We start from the raw sequence: 21,348 nt of genomic DNA, 5'->3' as shown, positions 1-21,348 counted from the left end.
CTTAAAGTGGTCATGCAGAGGTGGGGGAACTCCTTTCTCTATGCCATCTAATTACACCCCTCCCCCCATTAGGCAGAGACAGGGCCAGTGGTAGGGTTTTTGGCACCCCCCTGCAAACTACAATGTTTTTCTGTGAGTATTACTGTGCAGGGCCAATGTGGAGGTGAGAATGTTCCACCTTACCATTAGAGGTGGTGGGACTCTGTTCCACCCCGTTCCCCCTCACTTTGGTCCATTGTGAGATCTATGATGCTACAGTTGGAATGTCTGTTTTGCAGATCTGAACAGGACGTTTCCTGATAATGTGAAGTTTCGTAAGAGTGCAAGCCCTTGTTTACAGCAGACACTACATAATGTTTTAGTGGCCTATGGACACCACAATAAAGCTGTGGGGTATTGCCAGGTAGGTCTGGACACTTTCTGCAACTTTGTTTATAGCATTGTGTTTGGTAGAAAAATAATTTTTCTTCTTTTTTTTTAGCTGAGCAAGATCAGCTCCAACGGGGGGATGGGGGGATTAAATTCAATGCAATGGGTGAAAGTTCCGGGTATCTCGTCCCCTAAATAGCAACCACCAAAACTAAGACATTCCTAACCGAATAGAGGTGCACAGGACGTTCTGGAATGGTCTTCTTGCAGAGAAGTGAATCTTCCTTAAAAGTTGATAAAAGCCATAAATGATAAGTGGCATGATAAATTGATAATGGCTTGCTGCTGTAAATTTAGAAATGAACTAGCCCAAACTAGCATCATTTCTTAACCTATTGTATTACATAACTCCCATAGCCTCTAATTGTACATACACTGAGCCTTTAATTGTACATACACTGTATAGAGAGAGTGAAGTTACATTTTCATGTAGGTTCTCCATCTTCAGAGAGGCTGGATACACTGGAACATCTGTGGGCCGCCTTTGCAATATCCGCATGTCTAAAATGAGTAGTATAAAAAGCTACTTGTACTGCTCACTCCAGACTTAAGCCCTGTACACACGGGGCAATATATCGCTGAGCGATATATCGCCCGGTGCCCCGTTTGCATCAGCGACCAGAGATGGTCGCTGATGAAAAATAAACTGCCAGGGGAGCCGGGCAGTGGAAATCGGCTGGTCGCAGGAGCAAGCTCCTGCGACCAGCCATCACTATGGCCAGAAAACGGGAGCGCGCACTTGGTTATTTATCGCCGATGCACACTCCCATCACTGGCAATATGGTCGCTCAGCAACCATATTTCCAGCGATATTTGCTATAATCGCCCCCATGTGTACGCACCTTATCTGGCATCATCAAAATAATGGGGGCCAGCCATACACATGGGGCATATATTTTTAATCGCTGTATGGAACATGTATTAGTTCTGGTGTTTGTTTTTTACAATTAATGCAGGGTACACACAGGACGATCTGTGCTCATTTCCCTCAATTTTGATGTATCGTATGACCGATTGGATGTAAAAGGTGCAGAATTGTACCTGTTTTCAGTACGATTCCGATGCACGCCCCCACTGGTCATAGGGTCGGATTGAGATGTAACCTGCTGCAGTAAGGATTTGTCAATCTCCCTTCGACTGGGTACAGATCATGTACTCCAATCTATTGTGCGATTTCAAGGAAATCGTTTCACGATCGTCGCATGATCATGATTGTCTTGGTGTGTACCCAGCATTACAAACAATAAATAAATAAAAAATTTGGTCCAGATTATTACACTGAACTAATCTAAATCATTGTTAGGCCATAACTAGTTGCAGCTTTCATCAAAACTCTCACTGATCATATGCCATTCTAACTGCTCGAGGGCCTAGTGGATTTTTCAGCACTGACCATCCTGGTCTTCATTATCTATAGGACAGTGGTTGATATACAAAAGGCTCAGAGTACTCGGGGCAGCCAACAGTGTTCTACACCTTAGGTTTTTTCTCTTTTTGGAGACAGACATTTGAAGCTTTATTAGCTTGTAATGTTGGAGTGCTGCCATTATTACAACACTTAGAAATATTTACTAAATTATAGCTAGTTACAAAAGGTGTTTTAACCTACTGTAGTTTGCTCAGGTTAAGTTGGTAATCTGTAGACTGCAGATGAAGAAATGCTCAGAGTCTGGTACAGGTATGCCACTGTGAGGAGCTCTTACTGCAGCTCACCAACCAGAGGCCGAGGCTTTAATGGGTATATCGGCCACACTTTTTTTAGTACTAGTATTATGTTCCAAAAGGTATCGTCATAGAGCGATGCTTGAGAGAAGGAGTGGAGGATGGCCTCATAGGAGAGGAACTGACCCTACAAGTTCCAATGTAAAGATCCTCTAAGGGCCACCTTATGGCCTTAGTGCAAAGGGTTGATAATCCCTGTGCAAGATTTGTGTCTAAATGTTACTGATGGTTAACACTATTTAGATTTTGAGGAAAACAGGTGTGTGTTCCCTTTGTTGCTCTTCACACAAGTCCATTTTGTATTTATTTCAGTAGAATTCTCTTGATGTGGGTCAGTCAGGTGATTGTCACTTTATATTTGAAGGTGGTCTCTGATACTGCCAACCGCTCATCACTATTTGTGTAGACTGTGTATTGCTTTGTCATTCACATCCATATTATATATCTTTGTCATTCACATCCATATTATATATCTTAGTAGTTGCATAATTTAAGAAGGAAGCCCTTTAGTCAGAAGATGCCAGTTCTCGGTCATCTGCCGCTGTCTGGTATGGCTAACTGGCTGTGTATTGTACCCCATACAGACCTGTTTATTGCTGGACCAGGCTGGAGACCTCAAAATTCCCTATTGCAGGTTGTACCACAGAGGTCACTCACAGAGTATCTTGTAGGTTTTGTGGAGTATACTTCATATATAGTGTCTTCCAGTACCCCCCCCCCCCCCCCCCATCCTGGAAGCGAAAGTAATTTGTTAATATAATTTGAAATGCTTCCAAAAACAAAAGGTGCTTCAAACAAAGGATGGGATTGTTTTGCACTGTTCACGTGGGAAAACCTACCATTAATACCGATCGACATACAGTTGTAATGCGTGTCTGCTTTCTATATCTGTGATGTCCTTAGTTTCTGTTGAACAGATAGGTTGCATGCTAGTAAATATTAATTTGGCTCAGTAAATAGCTGCTGCCATTAGCTATACTGTGAGAATCCCTCATGGGGTGTGTGTGTGTCTTCAGTGTCTTGTTTTTGTGTATTTTGTTTTGCTAAATCGGGTATGTTTTGCATGGTATAGTTTGTGGCTTTGCATAGACAGACTGCCTGATGCCAAGAAAATGATCAGCCTCGCACACACCTGGTAACCACTACTTGTCCTATGATACAATAATAGTGCTGGCCTGGTGCATGCTTAGAAGCTGCTGAAAGTCCCACTCCATTAATATCCTGCTCTTTTTTTGCCCAAGCGTCCAGTAGCATTCGGTCGCTATGGATACAGCTGGAAAGTTGGCAAGCATTGCTTGTTTGCATTTTTCTCTACAGGGGAATCAGACCGTGCAAAGTTTCTCAATGAAGTATCTGGGAAGAACTGCATGAAGCATTGAAATCTAAATCCCATTACAAAACCTAATTATATATCCAGCCACACACGGACAGTTCAACAGTGGATTATATGTTAATAAAACGATCTTCCTTAATTTATTAAAAGTGTGGTTAGACTAATAATCTCCTATTTAACTAAAGCATCTGTTCATGTTGATGAGAAGTCCTAACATAACCCTGATGTCAGCCAATCTACAAAGATGCAGGACCGCTTATCCATTTCTGTCACTATTTCTGAAGTTATTTCCTTTGTCAATACAGTGCACAGAGCAAGCTGTTCTTTCTGGTAAATAATCATAATAGATTGTATTTCCTAAGTGATAGGATTCATCTGTCATACACTGATAGCGGTAAGCAGCAGGAATTGAGCTTGGAATGTGTCTGGCTCAATAGTGTGAAGGACAGCTATGAAAGTGGTCATCGTCTGAAATATGCAGACAGTATTCTGGGGAAGAGATGCACCATAGTCTTTGTCAGCTATCAATTTATTGCACAAGCATTACAAAAATCTTTCCCGCTCCATTTGATATGCATGTACATTCATTGATATTTGCTGATGTTTACACTCCGTATTGTAAATACATGTTGTTTGGATGTTATTCAATAGTAAGATGGATAAACTACCCTTTTAATCTTCGTTTCTTGTGCATGTAATGATGTATTGATATTGTATGTGGTGCTTTACTCAATACAATTTAAAAACAAAATAATTCTCCCTCTCCCTCCCCCCCATCCCCTCACACACAAACTGTATAGACAAATGTATTCAGGCGCCTGACCATTACTCCAACAAGGACTGTAATGCCATGGATTTCAAATACATATACGGTTATATGGAGTTGGTCCCCCTTTAACGGCTATAACCGCTTCCGCTCTTCTTGGAAGGCTTACCACAAGATTTTAGAGTGTTTCTGTGGGCATTTGTACCCATTAATTCTGTAGTGCAGGCCTGGGCAACCTGTGGTTCTTAAGCTGTTGTAAAACTACACATCCCAGCTTGCACTACTACCTTTTTTTTCTATTAGGATATACTAAAACTGGCAAGTCATTCTGGGATATGTATTTTACAACAGCTAGAGAGTCACATGTTGGCCAGTCCTGCTGTAGAGCATTTATGAGGCCAGACACTGATGTTGGGTCGCAAACTGATGGGAGACCATTAACCAATCAGTATATTTTTGAAATGTGGGGGGAAACCCACACAAGCACTGGGAGAATATACAAACTGCACAGTTAGGGCCATAGTGGGAATTGAACCCATGACCTCAGTGCTGTGAGCAGTGGCGTAGCTAAGTTTTGGGCGCCCCCACCCGCCGTTGGGGGGGGGGCACCCCCCGCCCCACCAGGCACCCGCCCCGCCGCCCATGCAACCCCCTTCCCCACCACAAAATGGCCGCCCCCATACAGCAGACTGTTTCAGATAAGTGTGCTATATGGGGGCGGCCATTTTGTGGTGGTCCTCAGCAGAAGAACGGAGCTGCCGGGACCAGCGAGATAGGTAAGTCTGCGGGGGATTAAGGGGGGTGTAACTATAGCACCGCAGCCCCCGGCGCCCTCACATGCACAGCGCCGCCGCCCCCCCCCCCTGCGCGGTGGCGGGGGCTGCGGTGCTATAGTTACGCTGCTGGCTGTGAGGCAGTAATGCTGAAAAGTAGTGTTTCATTGTTAACAATATGAACAATTGTGTTAGCCATGCAGCTGAGACATGCGCAAAGAAATCAGAAAGCTGTATTTACTGTTAAGTTCTGAACAGAACTGTGTAATAAAGATGACACTCAGCCATGTTAACCTCTGATGAATACTGTTAAGCTCCATATATCGATATTACTGAGAAAAAGGGCCTTCTGCGAGATTATCTTTTAAATGATATAGTGTATACACTCAATATTGTTAACGACCCCTCCCATCTACTTAACATGTAGGTTGATTTTGGTTGTATAGCCAATGGCCCGCATGTTCAGCAGGTCCCAGTGACTTTTACTGATATAGCTCAGTGTGTAGACTCGATTCAACATCTGTGGCCGATAATGTTAACTACATCAGCTGCGACCAGGAGCGCCTAGTGTGTAAGGGGCTTGGTAACCCCCAGTGGCAAGGTTGATATTGTTGCTCTAGCACATTCTTGCTTTTCTGTGTTTGGCAAGAGGTAGGAATGTAACAACTTGTTAACTGGTCTACAAGCTCCCAGGCATCCTCACTGGGTGAGTGGCAACATGCTCCCTACTAAACGCCACACCCTTTATCCTCTCCCTCTGGGCAGTTTATACATGTCTTTTATAAACATTTAAGGGAAATCCTTAGATTCCAAACGGCAGAAAGAGAAATTGCCTGAAAAATCCTAAACTTTAATTTACAACATTCAAATAAACTTGGTGGTCGTGGTTAACATTTTAACCCTTCAAATCCCTGCTCTCTCATGTGCAGTAAAAATGTGATTTGGCACTTACAGCTTTATTTCTTTTTCTTAATAAGTAATTTATTTGTAAATTATGAATGTGTGGAAATTCCTTTTTCTGGTCTACCCCCAACTAGACTTTAACCACTGCACTAATAATAGATTATAGCCGTAAGATTAATATTCTTTACAAATCATTCTTTAATTACTCCAATCTCCCAGTTGCTGTATTACTTGACTGTGCTTTTCCCTAGCTGTGCAAGTGCAGCAGGCAAGTAGGGTCTGAGCCCAGTAGTAAAATATATTTACTCTTAGCTGGGAGTGGATTCTCATTGGAACAGTACTGGTAACAATGTTTTGATAAGTCTGAAAAATTATTTTATTACTGTGCTATGTGGTAAGGCTAGGAACAAGGGAGACAGAGCTGGAATGTGTGATATGTGAACCATAATAAATGCTTTTTTGGGGAGGTGAAAATCAGCTGCTTATGTAACTGGATTGAAATCTGTCATTGCAGGGTATGAATTTTATCACTGGATACTTGATTCTTGTTACTAAAGATGAAGAGAAAGCCTTCTGGCTGCTAGATGCCCTCATTGGACACATTTTGCCTGGTATGTTTAATAATATTTGTACCCAATGTAAAAAAAAGTAGACATTTTTAATAGTACATTAAATGAAGATAGTTTATCTAAAAATCATCATTTTTAGCAGGGGAATTGAGTTGGCTTACTGTGGCTAAATGATCCGTCAGGGGATAATTCAGTTATCATCAATAGTAGGCACTATCTGGGTTTTCTTTTCACATTCCCGGAGGCAGGAGAAACAACTACCCAATATATGTGCCGTGTCTGATTTTTGCACAATGGCACTCAATTTTACCATGGAAAAATCAGATTTGAAGTGCCAAATTTTTTTTTTTTTTTGGGGGGTGGTTAAAATTTACGGCATTCAATTTTGAATTTCCTTTTAATGATGTACAAGAGTATTTGTGAATTTGATGTAAAGAAGTTTCCATGAGGCCACAGAAATATACTCCATTAAAGGCATCATTTTATTAAATAGAAGCAGATTTTAAAAAGTATGATTTGTGTTCTAGTTGTTTTTATATAAATGTTTTGTATATATGTTTTTAGCATGATTATTTCTGTGTAATTTTCATATGATTATACAGTATGTGTGCCTTGGGCTCACTAAAAGTTTTTTTTTTTTTTTTTGTTAAATGCATTTGTTTAGTTCATCGATGTTTGCACACCCACCAATCTTCATGGTACTGAATGTCTATGTAATTCTATATTTTTAATTATTTAAGCAAATGCTTTTACTATTAGAATACATTGTTCTGATGATTATTAAGAATTACAGATTAAAACCATCTTTGATTCCATGATCTAAATAAAATGGCAAAGGCCACAGGGGTTATTACTTTACATAGCAACTATACCCTTCCCTTTATTGCACTGAAACATGTATTTCAATACAGAGGCAGCTTTCACATGCTTCTCTGCATATTAATGTTTCTCAGACAGATTCTATTATTTCCTTTCCCCTTTGGCTGCCTTTTGTTCCTTTCAGTGTTCAGCTGGAAATTTGCCAGCTTGAATGAAGCCGTGTAACATTATTCTGGCATTCGAGTGAGTGTTGGGCTCTGTAGGAATGTGCCATCCCTTCACTGCTCACCTCTGTGGTGTAGAGTTGCTCAGAGCAAGCATTTGGGTGACTTGTGTAATGTTCTTGGGTGACTTATGTAATATATAAGAAACTGCTAATAAATAAATAAAATGTGTAAATACACCAAAAACGATACAAACTAAAGGACAACATGAACATGGTCGACACAAGTTTTTCATGTGTGTTTTTTTTTTTTACCAACTTGATTAATACTTTACAATCCAAGTGGGCATAGAGTTAGATTCTAAAAGTGTGCCAAGCGCAGCGAGAATACGTGCTCGAAGCTTGGTGAGCGCAGCGGTATACTTATACAGTGTCTATGTCAACATAGACACCAAAAGCATGAAAAACTTGTCAACCTTTTCAATCTCAACCATGTTCATGTCGACCATTCTTTGTATTGACCATTAGTGGTCAACTTAGGGACTGTCGACATAGACATTTGTCTGTACCATAACCCAAACCGACTGCATTGGGGACAGTCTGTTCATAATAATGTGCTCAAGTTTGCATACAGACAAAAATATTCAGTTTGTGTACACTTTTTTTCTGTGTATTCTTTGATTTTAATACCTAATAATCAACGCAATTTAAGAGGGACGTTCCCGCTTTTCAAGTACTGTCACAGACGCATGTTGCAGTCTTCTATTCAAAGTTTAGAGAACTCAGCAGCGGCAAATATATTTTGCGCTGGGAGAGGCTGGTGCGAGTCAGCAGCTGCCGGAGTGATGAGCTTGCCCCTAGTATGATGGTTAACGGGGCTTAAAATGTGGTTTTAATTGTGTTAGTGGAAATTCTGGGATTTCAACATATAACGACCATTTTACTTTCTCACCAATGACATGGTAATATTTGTCATAATGCAAAATTTTAATTAATATGCACCTCTGATCAACAATAGTTCATAGGAACAGGTTACTGGAGAACAATACCAAGTAAATACTAGCTCCTGCGCCTCAGGGCTGCAGCCGGTATATTTACTAAGGGATACCACCCCTTCAACACTATAAACAAACAAAATCCCCGGCGCTGTCCACTCCCATACATTCTTTAATGTTTAATATCTTTGTGTGAAGTCTTTTTGTTTATCAGTCGATGGGAAGTGAAAAGAAAATCAAATGATAATTCTCACAGTTCACCTTCTATCTGACAGTATAGGTGGTATAAACTCATTGAACCATAAAGAAACATTTTGAGACAGGCAGGGCAGAAACATTTGGGAAGTGTTACCCTAAGGCAGACATGTCCAAACTGTGGCCCTCCAGCTGTTGTGAAATGACACATCCCAGCATGCCTTGCCACAGTTTTTGCTATTAGGGAATGCTAAAACTGTGGCAAGGCATGCTGGGATGTGTAGTTTCACAACAGATGGAGGGCCAAAGTTTGGACATGCCTGCCCTAAGGGATTCCATTCCTTAGTGTAGCCTTTATCCACCTATTCTGTCAGGTAGAAAGAATCCGGAAGGTGAACGGTGAGAATTAATCATTTTATTTTCACTTCCCACCAGTGGATAAACAAAGAGAATTCACACAGATATTCAACATTCAAGAATATACGGGAGTGGACAGCGCCGGGGATTTTCACTGTTTGGTTACTGGAGTACCAGCACTACCATAGTCCTGAATGGCTGAGTAATGCTCGCTAGTTAAGGCAACTACAGAGTGTTTGAATATTATGAAACAGTTGTTGACCACACTGACTGCCGGTTCAGTCCTGAAATCAGTGAGTGGAGAATTGGAACTACCGTCAGCCGGTCTTTGTTTTTTTTTTGGTTCTCCATTTGTGGCAGAACAAGCTGCAAATCTAATGTTGAAACAAAACATTACTCCAGCCTAAATTCTTTATACTTCCCACCATTGAAAAGGGCAAAGAGAGAATGGATTGAATCTTAATAATTTCTTTCAGTAGACTTTGGAGACAGCAAGTACAGTATGTTTTATAGTCTTAATTGACAGTGGTTGCTTTTTGTTTTAATTTGATTTAAGAAAGGGATTCTCCACTTTTGTCTGGGAACTGCACTGTCGTCTTATTAGAGCAGGAACCTGTTATGGCTGGAGGCTTCTGCTTAAAAACTTCCATAATGATTGGTAGGAACAACATGAGCGAGGGCCCTAATGTGTAAATAAAATGAGTGCTGTGGTATTTCCACCTGTTTACCAGGTCCCTTTGGCTCCCCAGAAGCTCTCTTGCTGGTGTCCGAATCACATATCGCATATACTGTAATGAAACTGGCCTGACTTGGGATTCACAACGTACACACCACATTTTTATATATATATATATATATATATATATATATATATATATATATATATATATATGTATATATATATATGTATGTATGTATGTATGTATGTATGTGTGTGTGTGTGTGTATGTATGAGATGTGTGTATATAGGTCAACAGTGAAGGAGGCACAGTGCAGGTCTTTTTATTTACAGAGGTGACTACCTACATCTAGCCTCCCTGCAAGTTAAACAGCCCTTGAAGTCACTTCCATAACATGGTGTGGCTATGTAGCGCCAAACGTTGACTTTTTGTGTGACTTTAACCATGAAATGCATCTAATTTATAAATTGATGCAAATAGGACACTCCAGCTGCTTATGCTGATTAAAATGATATGCCTATATCCTGTGCGCAAATAGGGCTGTATCTGCATATGAATTGCTGCTGTAAACCATAAATATGACATTTATTTTCTTCAATAGACTACCTTTATTTATCATATATTGAAATATAATTACAACTAATTGGTTTTTTTTTTCAATATATGAATCCTGTATTAGATACAACCCATAATGCTGACACTAAACCAGGTTATCAACTAGCAACCAGGGACAAACAGTCGCACCTGTCATAATAATTAAAATAATAGAAATATATTTGTAATCGATTCTGTCTCATAAATATCTGCTTTGTATTATTCTATTCATTTATGCCATGACCGTGCAGCCAAATGTGGGTGGGAGACCGCAACAGCTCTGTGTCTCGCTGACCCTAATAAAGTGTCTGAAATCGGATGGGGTTGAGCCAAGTCACAGGCAGAAAAAGCCAGTTCAGTAAACCAGGAGAAGCTTTGAAGGCATTCTGCAGAGTTCAGCAGCAGTTCCCATTTAAAAAATGGCACCTCAATGTCATTTTTGAGAATCAACATAGCTGCTGCAAGCCAGTCATAGCTTCCTGGATCATCACCCCGCCTCCTCTGGCTGCCTTATATGAGGCTGGCAGTCTGCCAGTGGGGGAGGAGCATTCAAGAGCTCCCAAATATAAGATGCTGGGCTGTGCAAAAGGGGTGGTTACTGTGATGGCAGGGTGACCTGTGTTGTGTTTTTTTTTTGGGGGGGGGGGGATTATTAGCTAGTGCCTCTCCAGTCATTGACCTCACAGCACTTCCATGCTAGGAACACACCAGAAAATGCAGTATTAAATTATATACATAATACGGAAATGTTTGCAATATAGATCATGCCACTTGATGGATTTTTCTATAGGCCAGAGTCATTTTTGGATCTAATATTGAATGCTAAAGTGAAACTTTGCTGTTTGGCCAGAATTCAGTTACACCAGATCCATCAATCACAGAAAAGGTCAGTTGATAGGAAATAATAATCTATTCTAAAATGTGTTTTTTCCCGAAGAGCTACTTTTTAAATGTCAGCATATCCATGTGTTCTGTGTGCAGAAAGAGTGTGCTTATCATGTCATTCTCTCATTCAAGGTTAGTTTGTTTTTAACAATTTATAAAAACGTATACAGTAATTCTCCTTTCTTTTCTGAAAAAGATTGTGGGGACACTGTTTATAAATATATTTATAAGTCTTTTAGATTATTTTTTGCAGTAACTTGCAAATTAAAATCAGTATGTTGTGTTGTATGTGTATTACCAAGCTAAATGACATACCTTAATATAATGGTAGGCTTGCACTTAACTGGATATGTCTACTGTGCTACTTTCCAAATAGAATGAAAAATGCAATGGTGAGCCATATTGAAATGGGGAAGGGGTTGTCTCGGAGTAGGCGCCTTATACCCCTTTCACACTCGTAGAGCCGGGTAATACCCGGGAATGTGTTCCCGGGACACTACCCGGGAATGTACCCTTTCACACTGCACTCAGACCTGGGATCCACCCAGGAGAGCCCCATTCAAACTGATCCCGGGAAATCACTGCAAATACCATATGAAATGGTCATTTTAATAAAAAAGTGATCACAAGTGTGTTTAAGTTTTTTTTTATTTGGTCTATCGCCTTTGTATTTCGCCCTCATCCACCCGTACCACCCCCATCCCAACCGCCCCCACTTTAAGTGCAAAACAAAATGCACTAGTGGTGCTTAAACACTGTGGTAAACGATTGAAAGCTAGTGGTGCCTAGTGCAAAACAAAAAACAGACAATAAATGTGCCTATAGCTTTAAGGCAAATTGCGAAAAACAGAAAACTCTGAGGTTTGATCATTTGCAGCAGTGCTTGAACCAAAGTATGGTCCATGATTATATGTGGAATATCCTGGCTCAGGGTATTGTGAGCTGTGGTGTTGGCTTGGAGCTTTTGGAGTATTGAACAAATGTTCCAAGAACTCCATGTCTATTTGCTGTAATTCCCTATAACGCTCATGAGCCTCTCGATTAATGCTTTCCTGCATTGACAGGATTTGAGAAAGAAATGAGTCCTGCATTTGCCGCTCGGCCTCTATAAACTTGTCTAGCCTTGCATTCTCCTGTGTGGACATAGCATTGTCCATTTCCCTGAGATCTTCAGCAAGGGCACTTGTCATGGCTCTAGCTACTTGCTCTGCTTTGTTCAGTTTCTTCCTTCTAGGTGGAACGTTGTAAACTGTAAACATAAGATATAAATTGAAAATGACCATACATAAAAATAGCAGCGTTGGCAAACGTGTCTGTGGCATTAATCTACCTACACACTGCTTAACTCTGCGACATCACTGCAGGTTATACATTGATCTGTATATTATGTGTGTCCATCCCCCCCCCCACCTTACCCTGTCACGAACCCTAGCCCTTCAACCCCACAGCCAAAACCTGCCCCTCCAAGGTAGTACCCTAACTCTAAAGTTCCCCTAGGTGGTGGCTAAACACCCTTCCCATAGCCTAAACCATGCATGTCCAAACTACAAGTCCCATCATGCCTTACCACAGTTTTGCTATTCGGTAATGCTAAAACTGCTGGGATGTGTAGTTCCACAACTGCTGGAGGACCACTATTTGGACATGCTGGGGATAACCCTATGCTCCCCCCCCCCCCTAACTTAGCCCTATAGTGTGCTATGTGTCTTTAAAATATAAACTTACTGTTTCTCTGCAAAGTTGGGGTGACGGCACTTTGCAGAAACCCACTGTCACTGGACGCAGCTTCCATGCCCTCTTCAATGGTGTCGGATATGCTGTCATCAGGGCTATATATATACAGTATGCGTGGGCAGGTGTGTGGCTGTTCCATGATCACTGCTCTCAGGTGTGTCCTCAATTAGCAGGGGTGATGACTGGCAGACTTCACTTGTCTGTGTATCTTCAGGACCTTGACTGGCTTCTGCAGGGAAGTACTGTGAACTGGAAGACAGACTCACGGGATTGCAGAGAGCTCTGTGCCCGAAGACGATTGGGCAGATATCATAGTATTCCCATTGCGGCCAGACCCACTCTTTTTACGATTGTTGTCATGCACCTTCATGAACTTTTGTCAGGGTCTTCAATTTATTAACAACTTTCTGTTGTGTCCGGGTTATGCCTCTGGCTCCAAGCAGCTTTGCTATGTTTTTATAAACAACTGCATCTTTTACTGTGCCAGTGTTTTGGCGTTTTATCTCCTCCTCACCCCTTATGCTCAGGAGCTCTCTCACTTCTTGGTCAGTCCAGGTAGCCATGATGCCTGTCTGCTCTGAACTGCGCTGTCCAGGGCTTCACTTTCGCTTTCCAGGGCACTGAAAGATGACATCAGCATTTGTGAGCCCAAGAAAGCTCTAATCAGCAGCTTTTTTAAAGTCCTGTGTACCTATCAATGTCGATATTTATATGATCAAAGAACAATAAGTGAAAAGCGTAGGTTACGTATTATGTCCGTAACCTGTGTACCCTTTATTCTTAGCTACGTGCGAACAAAACGTAGCGTAGCGTACCTTTACCATGTATTATACACGAAAGAACCAATGCATTAATAGGAGATCCCTTCGCAGTACTTTGTCTCTAATCTGCGAATACACTTATAAGGACAATGTCCGTAATACACCTTATCGCTAGATGCGAATAATAGACATGACCACAGTATAAAGGTGAGGAGATAGAAACTCCGTAAATAGTGTATTTAGTCCCTAATGGACAAAAGGGGATTACAGAAATAGGAAAAACACAGGGTAACACGTGATGCAATTCTCTAACAATAATAAGTACTTTAAAACACTTACAAAGATACAGATACAATCATAATCAGCCACATTACATAAAATGGGAATACAAATGTTACCGTCAGGGAAAATAGCGCAGCGCAGTCCGGTCGGAGCTCGCTATATTCAGATTGAACTATAGCCCGGTCAATGGTAAGGGATAGAAGCAGTGCCGAAGTGACCGAGGCCGCCCAGGGTCACCTAACTTATAGGGTCAGAAGGGGGAGGTCAAAGGCCGTTCCTATTGGTCAGGGTTCGAATGTCCAGTCCTCAGTGATTGGGGCAAAAGTAATACAACTGGTTTGAATAGGTGCAGGGGGGGAGTGAACTTTGGAGTCCTTTGTGTGTTGGCATCGTCGTCAGGGGTCGTAAATAGCAGAAAGAACCGGTTGTAACTAGGTTTTTTTTGTCACACACATTTTAACAGAAACAGTCTTGGGAATATGGATTTTGTCCGTAATTATCGGACCGTATGAATTGCGAATTATTCGCAATGACTGGAATACTGCGCATGGGAAACGGAACGTAACGATACCAAACATTATACAGACAGAAGTATGTAATGCTGACTAAACTATGTGTAGTGCTCTAAACCTTTAATTAACTATATTTTATTTGGTGTAAATGTGGTATTATGAATTTATGTGTAATAGTATGGCTGCGCTTCTGGTCCACTTTGTCACACAGACTCGGGTATGTATACTTTATTTGCGCAACTCTGCGAACCAAAATGGCGGCCATACTATCCTAAAATGGCGTGTGTAAAACTAGACATTGACAGTCCACCCTTTGACAGTAAATATAAAACTGTCACAGTACAAACATTTTTCCTAAAACACAGAAATTCATAATCCTAACAGAGAAATTTGGGATCAGTGAGTCAAACATATAAGGGGAGTAAACCATCTGCTCTTTGGCCGATCCAGGATCATGGATAAATGATGGGCCACATTTATCGAACAATCTACTCAGGGTGACGAAGGATAATGTACAAATCTTGGGATAAAAATAAAAAAATAGGGGAGGTTACACTATATACAATTGTCTTTCAGATATGGCATCCTTTGGTAGGCATTGTTTGTGACAACAGACCCTTGAACTCTTTGTTGTCTCTCTTTTTATTTTTATTTTGGTATGCTTTAAAGTATGCTGGTATTATCACTATCAAACATCCGGTCCTGGGTAACGTGTCAAGCTTATAGATTCTACCTTGACCTAAACTGGGACAGGTAACACACTCTCAGAACTCTGTATCGTCTGTCCAATACCTGGCAGCAGTGCGAAAGCAGTATCCTTGACTTTGAAGATAAGAACGGATAGTGGGGGGGAGACAAGAATAGGACCCAAAATAATGGAGAAAACTGAGAAAGGAAAAAAAAACTTGTTAGTGATCCTTCCAACCTGTTACCAGTGGGGTGTGTCACAGTCCCTTTTGTAGCTTGTGCAGTTGCTTGACCTTAGCTGCTCTCCAGTCCTCCCGAAATGGTGCCTCTAGCGATTTCTTTCTTTCGCCCTCGAATGTAAGGACCTTCTGGGTTTCTGGTCTTTTGGCAGTAGGACGAACGTACCCGAATCTCTCTCTCTGCGACTTTGTTATTGAGGTAGTGCTGGTCAACAAGACTTGGGGTGGTTCTTTCCAAAGGTCTATCAAGCAACCTGTATATGGCAAAGCAGGGGAAACAACAACATCTCCTGGTTCATGGTTATGACAGTTCACAACAGGTGTCAACAAAGTCCTTTTGCTGCAGTTTTCCAGGTGTGGATACATCATTTGCATAATTTTTTTTTTCGTGGTGTGGTCTAGGATCTCCTTGTGGGATTACCATAACGTGTGGCTGCCCGCCAAGCAATGTTTCGATGGGGACAAATGAGGTGGAGTTCTGAGAGTGATTCTACTACTACAAAAAGAGATTGTGGGGTGTACCATCAGTCCCTAGAGGTTTACACATGACTTAAAATCTTTCATATATACTTGCATACTCAGGGGTGCTTCTGGGCTGCCATATCTATACGCACAAACATCAACACATATATATAAAAAATTAAGTAAATAAATAACTAAAACGCTTCTAGAGTGGACTGTACAAAGTCAATTTGTTATTACCTGCAGAGGATCCTGCTGGAGGAGGGATGCGGAGATGGCTCTGTGGGAACGGCCGTTCCAGTTTCTTTCCCCAGACAAGTAAGGCATGACCCTGTCGTCTTACCTGTCTGTGGGCACACCAGTAATTTCGGACTAATTTTCCACATACCTTCCCTGTCAAGACAAGTCAGGCCATGGGCTATCTCTGCCCTGACAGTTTGGCATGTTCTCAGAGTCACTGGTTTTCCTTGTCCATCTTTCTATTCCTGTCCACATCCCTTCGGCTTCCAGACTGCTTCTCCTGCAGGGGACACAAATCTTGTATTTCTATGTGAATACACTGATTTTTACAGGGGGAACACAAACATTATCCACAGAGCGCATGGCTCACCCAGCTGCCTTCCAAGCATGTTCATTATCAAGTGACACTGAATCCTTATCGAAGGTGTGGACTTTACACTTGATAACAGCCGCTCTGTCCGGCAGCTGTGTGGCTGTCAGGAATCCTTTAAACTTACAACGCTTGCACCACTGGAGTGCCAGCTACTGAAACAAAACATCTCTGAGGCGCCATAGGGCCTAAGATCTTCTGCATTACTCCAACAAACGTACTTTGAGTCGGCATGAATATTGGCTGTTTTTCTCTCAGCCCGCAGTACTACTAATGAGGCTGCTGTTGCTGAGTGAGACGTCCAATGGGTTCAGCCTCTACTATGCCTTTTCCATCTATTACGGTATAGCCAGTGTACAATTTTCCCCTCTTAGTGTTGTGGAAAGAACGAGGGAGAGGAAAAAAAAAATGAATTTCCTCTTCCAATGGGTTGTTACCACCCTTCGGGGGCATGCTGCAAAGGTCTGATTCAAATATGTCATGCAATCATATTCGTCTCGGCTCCCACTAAACTCCACCATTCCAGCAACCTCAGCACCAATCCACCCTTTGTGCCTTGGAGGGCACACCTGGTAAGAGTGTTGCTGGGTTTACAATATTACCCATTTTACTGGTAACATTTATAGAATTCATCAATGCAAGTTCCCATTTAGTGAACTTGGCTGATGAATATTTTTCACATGTTTTTTAGGAGTGTCCAGACTATATGAGGAGCATAACCAGTTAAAACACACCCCAACACCACATTCTCAGTTTTTTTTACCGGTAGTGCTATGGCAACTACACTGTGTAGACAAGTAGGAAGTGCTCGAGTAACTGGGTTTAATTGTACACTGCAGTACGACATTGGTCAGGCTGGCATCACCAGGTTTCTTACGTCACTATATCTGTCGCCCCCTCAGCAGGTCTAATTTTCTAAATCACATGGTCTCTTGTGTCCGTCATACCCATGGCAAAAGGCTGTAATCAGGCCTGTTTCTCCTTCTTTACTCTCCACATCTGTCTGTGAAGACATGGGTTTTGTGATTGCACCTATTTATATGTAAATGCATTTTACAACCCTTTTCATTCTCTGTTGAAGGGGAATGCTTTGTGCACTACTTGGACTGCTTTTTCACAAGATGGTGGCTGTGGTTGCCCTGGGTAACCAATGCTTAAGGTCACTGGGACTTTGTTCAAAATTTACTGAAAAATATTTATTTTGTGACTACTCGCTTTATGGGGTACCGCATATTCACAATAGGTATTTCTCTGCTGGGAGTGCGACAGATCTTTCGAACTATTTTTCTAGCATTTGTGGGTTTATGGTTGCTAAGGTGTCCCAGATTTCCCCCTCCCCGCCCCCCCCCCCCCCCCCCCCCCCCCCCCCCCCCCTGTTCAGGCACAACCACAATCTGTCCTGAGATACGTTATGTCCTGCCTCAGGAGGATACACCAGAAGTTGTCTATCGCCATCTGCTGGTGTTGTGGATGAGAAAAGGACATAACAATAGATCATTGACCCATTGTATTGGTATCAAACCATTTGTGAGCTGTAAGGACGGTGTGCGATCCTGCAAGACCCGGGGGAGGGGCTTTGTGGCTCTCTAAAGTTTCTGGAACAGAAGAGATGGGGAAGAAAAAAAAAATGGAGAAAGAGAGAGAGAAAAACTCAAAAGGGTAGAAAAAATTAATGACAGTAATGTGTACATTTATTTCAACAGGAAATTTCTCTTTTATTTGGATGACACCAGGATTTGGCACTATGGGGGAATTGGCTCTCAACTATTTGGTTCTTACCCTTTTCAACTCCTGTTCTGATCTGTAAGCCCTCCCTCCTTTCTCTTTCCCAGTGTGGTTGTGACTATGGGGCTGTGTCTAGGGGTATTTAGCTAAAAGTTCTCTTTTGGGAACCCTGTTATTTCACTGGGTATTTTTCCAGCTCAACCTCAGGTTTCAAATGGTGAAGCTGTACTTTGGGGCGCTATGCTTTCTGTTTTTAACTGGGTTTCTATTGAAGCTATCGTTGCCATTAATCCTGTGTCCTGCCCATCTTTAGTTCAAAGGGAACTCGGTATTTGTGCTGTAGTTTTTAGCTACCTTAGATGGGTTAAAAAAAATCTATAACAGTACAGTGCAGCATTAGTCATGGGGGTATATCTAACGATTTTGCATCTAGTTCGTGCATACTGGTCCTGTTGTCTCTAAGTTATGAATTCTCTGGAGTCCAGCAGCAGACCTAACTTATTTTTCAAGGTAGTTCTGTAATTTGAAGGTCAATCGTAGCCGCTGCAGTCAATAAGACAGAGCATTTGATATGCAAGGGCCCGATTATGATCTCTATTTGTTTTATCAATGGGTAATGCTGCACTTTTCCTGTTACCCCAATTGTAACTGCTAATTGCTTGGCACAACCTAGATCAGGAGGGAAGGTTGTTAACGGGTTTGATAAAAAAAAACTTTTTCATTTAAACCATTTCACTTACCCATATCTGAGGCTCCTCCCTCAGATATTGTCTTACGTTACCTGGTTGTGGGGTGTATGTGTGTCCTACTCCCTGTTTGCATATATGTGTCATGCTTAGGGCGGCGTTGGCTACTAGGTGGGGCTATGGCTATGTGTTGAGACCTACCTGTCTTCTCCCATTGTGTCTCCCAGTTACTTACATATGTGCTAGGTTTCCTATGGTTACTTACCCTGCAATGTCTGGCTATGTGTCCTTTGTTTCCACAGTTGAAACATACGGTTTGTTTTTGTCTTACCGTGTCTTGCCTTGGGTGTGGTATGTTATTGGTTGGATCCTTACTAAAAGTGTGACTATCGGCTGTTATCAGTTTCTGCATGCCGTTTGTCTGTCTTTCTGTCATAAATCGTTTTTCCAGATCAACAGCAGATTTCTTTAAAGTATGTATTGTCATCTGTCTGCAGTTGGGGTGAATGGTTTCTATGCTGGTTCTATAATTTTCCCTAAGACCTTGTATCAGCAGAGAGACAATCACTCCCCTTAAGATGTCTGTTGTCCCTGGGGTCGGGGATACCAGAGTGTTTTAGCAACGCCTGCAAAGCACGGCTGAAATATCCGCTGGCAGACTCACCATCTTTTTGTTTGATGGTGAACCCCAGAGTATTTTCAACCGTCGCTGGGAAATATACACCCAATTGTATATTTATTAGGCGTATATTTTCCTGGTTGCCCTGTTCAGTTAAAATCTTATCGCCCTCCAGACCACTGTCTCGAATGAATTTCGGGACATCTATGTGTGGAGGGAGGCAAGCTCTCAACATGTATCGCCAATCCTTATTGGTGGGCTCATCTGAATTTCCTCGTTCCCTTACAAATTTCTGACACTTTGCCAGATCTTTGCTGGGATCAGGGAAATTTTTGATGATTGAATGACGTTCCAATCGTGTCCACGTATTGTGCATGTCGCTATCCTTTACAGGCATTACCTCATCCCTGTCTCCCCGTCCACAAGGAGGTTCCACTGTGTGCAGAGGGTGGATTTGTATCCCCCCCTGCACCATTGGACAACATCCCAGGAATAACTATCTCTGTGCTGTGTTGTGTGTACTTACCTGTGTCTCCAATTGTGTTCCTGGCATCAGCCATCTCCTCGACCAGAATGGCAGCAGCAGCTTGGGCTGTCTCAGCCTCTCTCTCCTTTCCGCTAGCTTTGCAAGGGATGGCTGATGTCAGGAATCCCTCCTGTGGATCTGTATCTTGCTTATAGGGGGTAAAAACAGTACACAAGTTATTCATTTTCAGGTTATTTTTGGTTTCACTTCGGACTTGAATTGTTCCCTTTTTTACATATTGGGGAGTGGAAACCTTCGTATTCCTGTGGCTGATTATACTTGCATCTGACAGATAACTATGTTCCCTTTGGATTGTACTTTCCTTCTGCCACAATTTTAGACATTCATTCTGTTCAACTCTTTCCTCGAGTGGCAAGAGCAAACATCTCTGATCTCTAACTGCTGATAAGACTTCTGGATCGAAACCACCAGCACTGGGAAATTCTAACTTGCTGCCTTGTGTCAATTTTTTTTCATTTCTTTTGGTAAACAACTGCTCGTTCACTGTGCTCCAACACATTATGAATGCCGCCGATCCTTGTGGTCGGCGTAATTTCTCCCTAACTAGCATGGCATCCCTGTGTGACCCGTTATTACCCATGGTTACAGGAATAAACGTTCACAGCTAGTAGACACCGGTGGGTCGTTTATCTGTGAGTAGCTCCCAAAACACTCCTCCTCAGCGACCTGCAACGGTCCCACAATCAAGTGAGGCGCGCAGGGTACGAGGTAATAATACTCAATCACCAAGTCTTTCGGCTAGTAGAGAACTGCTAGTCAACTTGCAAGGTGCGGCCAAATTTTTCCAGGACACAACAAAACTTGTTTTTCCTGTATCCCCAAAAACTGGTATTTCTAAAGCAGCTGATCAGATCACTGGGTTCCGATTTAGCTTCTTGTACCCTCCCGGTGGATCAAAATAGGTAGGTCCACGGAAGGGGCAGTTCCTATGGGTACGTCGTCACGTGCACCTTGTCCTACACCGGACTGTCCTACACCGGACTGCGCTACTACGCTTGAGTCGTGTCGTCACACACCCGTTCACCTCAGTGATTGTTTCACACTGGGTGCTAGTTACACCTTGGCCTTACGCTTAAACTTGAAATATTTCTGTACAGAAAATCTTCCCAGGTTGGTAGTTTCTCACTAGATACTTATGCAGGTATAAATCCCTTTTAATGGCTATAGGAATCTATTAAAATAATGTTTGAGTTGCTTGTTTTTGGGAAAATGAACAATAAAAGAAAAACTTATTTTCTCTTAGTAATCACCGCTTTATCCACTGTATGTTACTATACTGTTTTAAATAAAGCTAGTGATTT

The 21,348-nt window shown here is 41.9% G+C and overlaps 1 protein-coding gene across 1 annotated transcript in view; it reads left to right on the top strand.

Moving 5' to 3' along the window:
* GRTP1 (growth hormone regulated TBC protein 1) overlaps window positions 1-21,348 on the top strand; it is a 61,399-nt gene that overhangs the window by 18,746 nt on the left and 21,305 nt on the right. The window contains exons 5-6 of the mRNA XM_083168715.1: window positions 279-403; window positions 6,441-6,537. Coding sequence (XP_083024841.1) covers window positions 279-403; window positions 6,441-6,537 — 222 coding nt within the window. The remainder of the gene's footprint in view (window positions 1-278; window positions 404-6,440; window positions 6,538-21,348) is intronic.

The sequence above is a fragment of the Crinia signifera genome, chromosome 2 (genome assembly GCF_055691185.1).
Source record: "Crinia signifera chromosome 2, ASM5569118v1, whole genome shotgun sequence".
NCBI lineage: Eukaryota > Metazoa > Chordata > Amphibia > Anura > Myobatrachidae > Crinia > Crinia signifera.
Note: the sequence above shows the minus strand (reverse complement) of the source record. Positions and strands in the feature narration are given on the sequence as shown.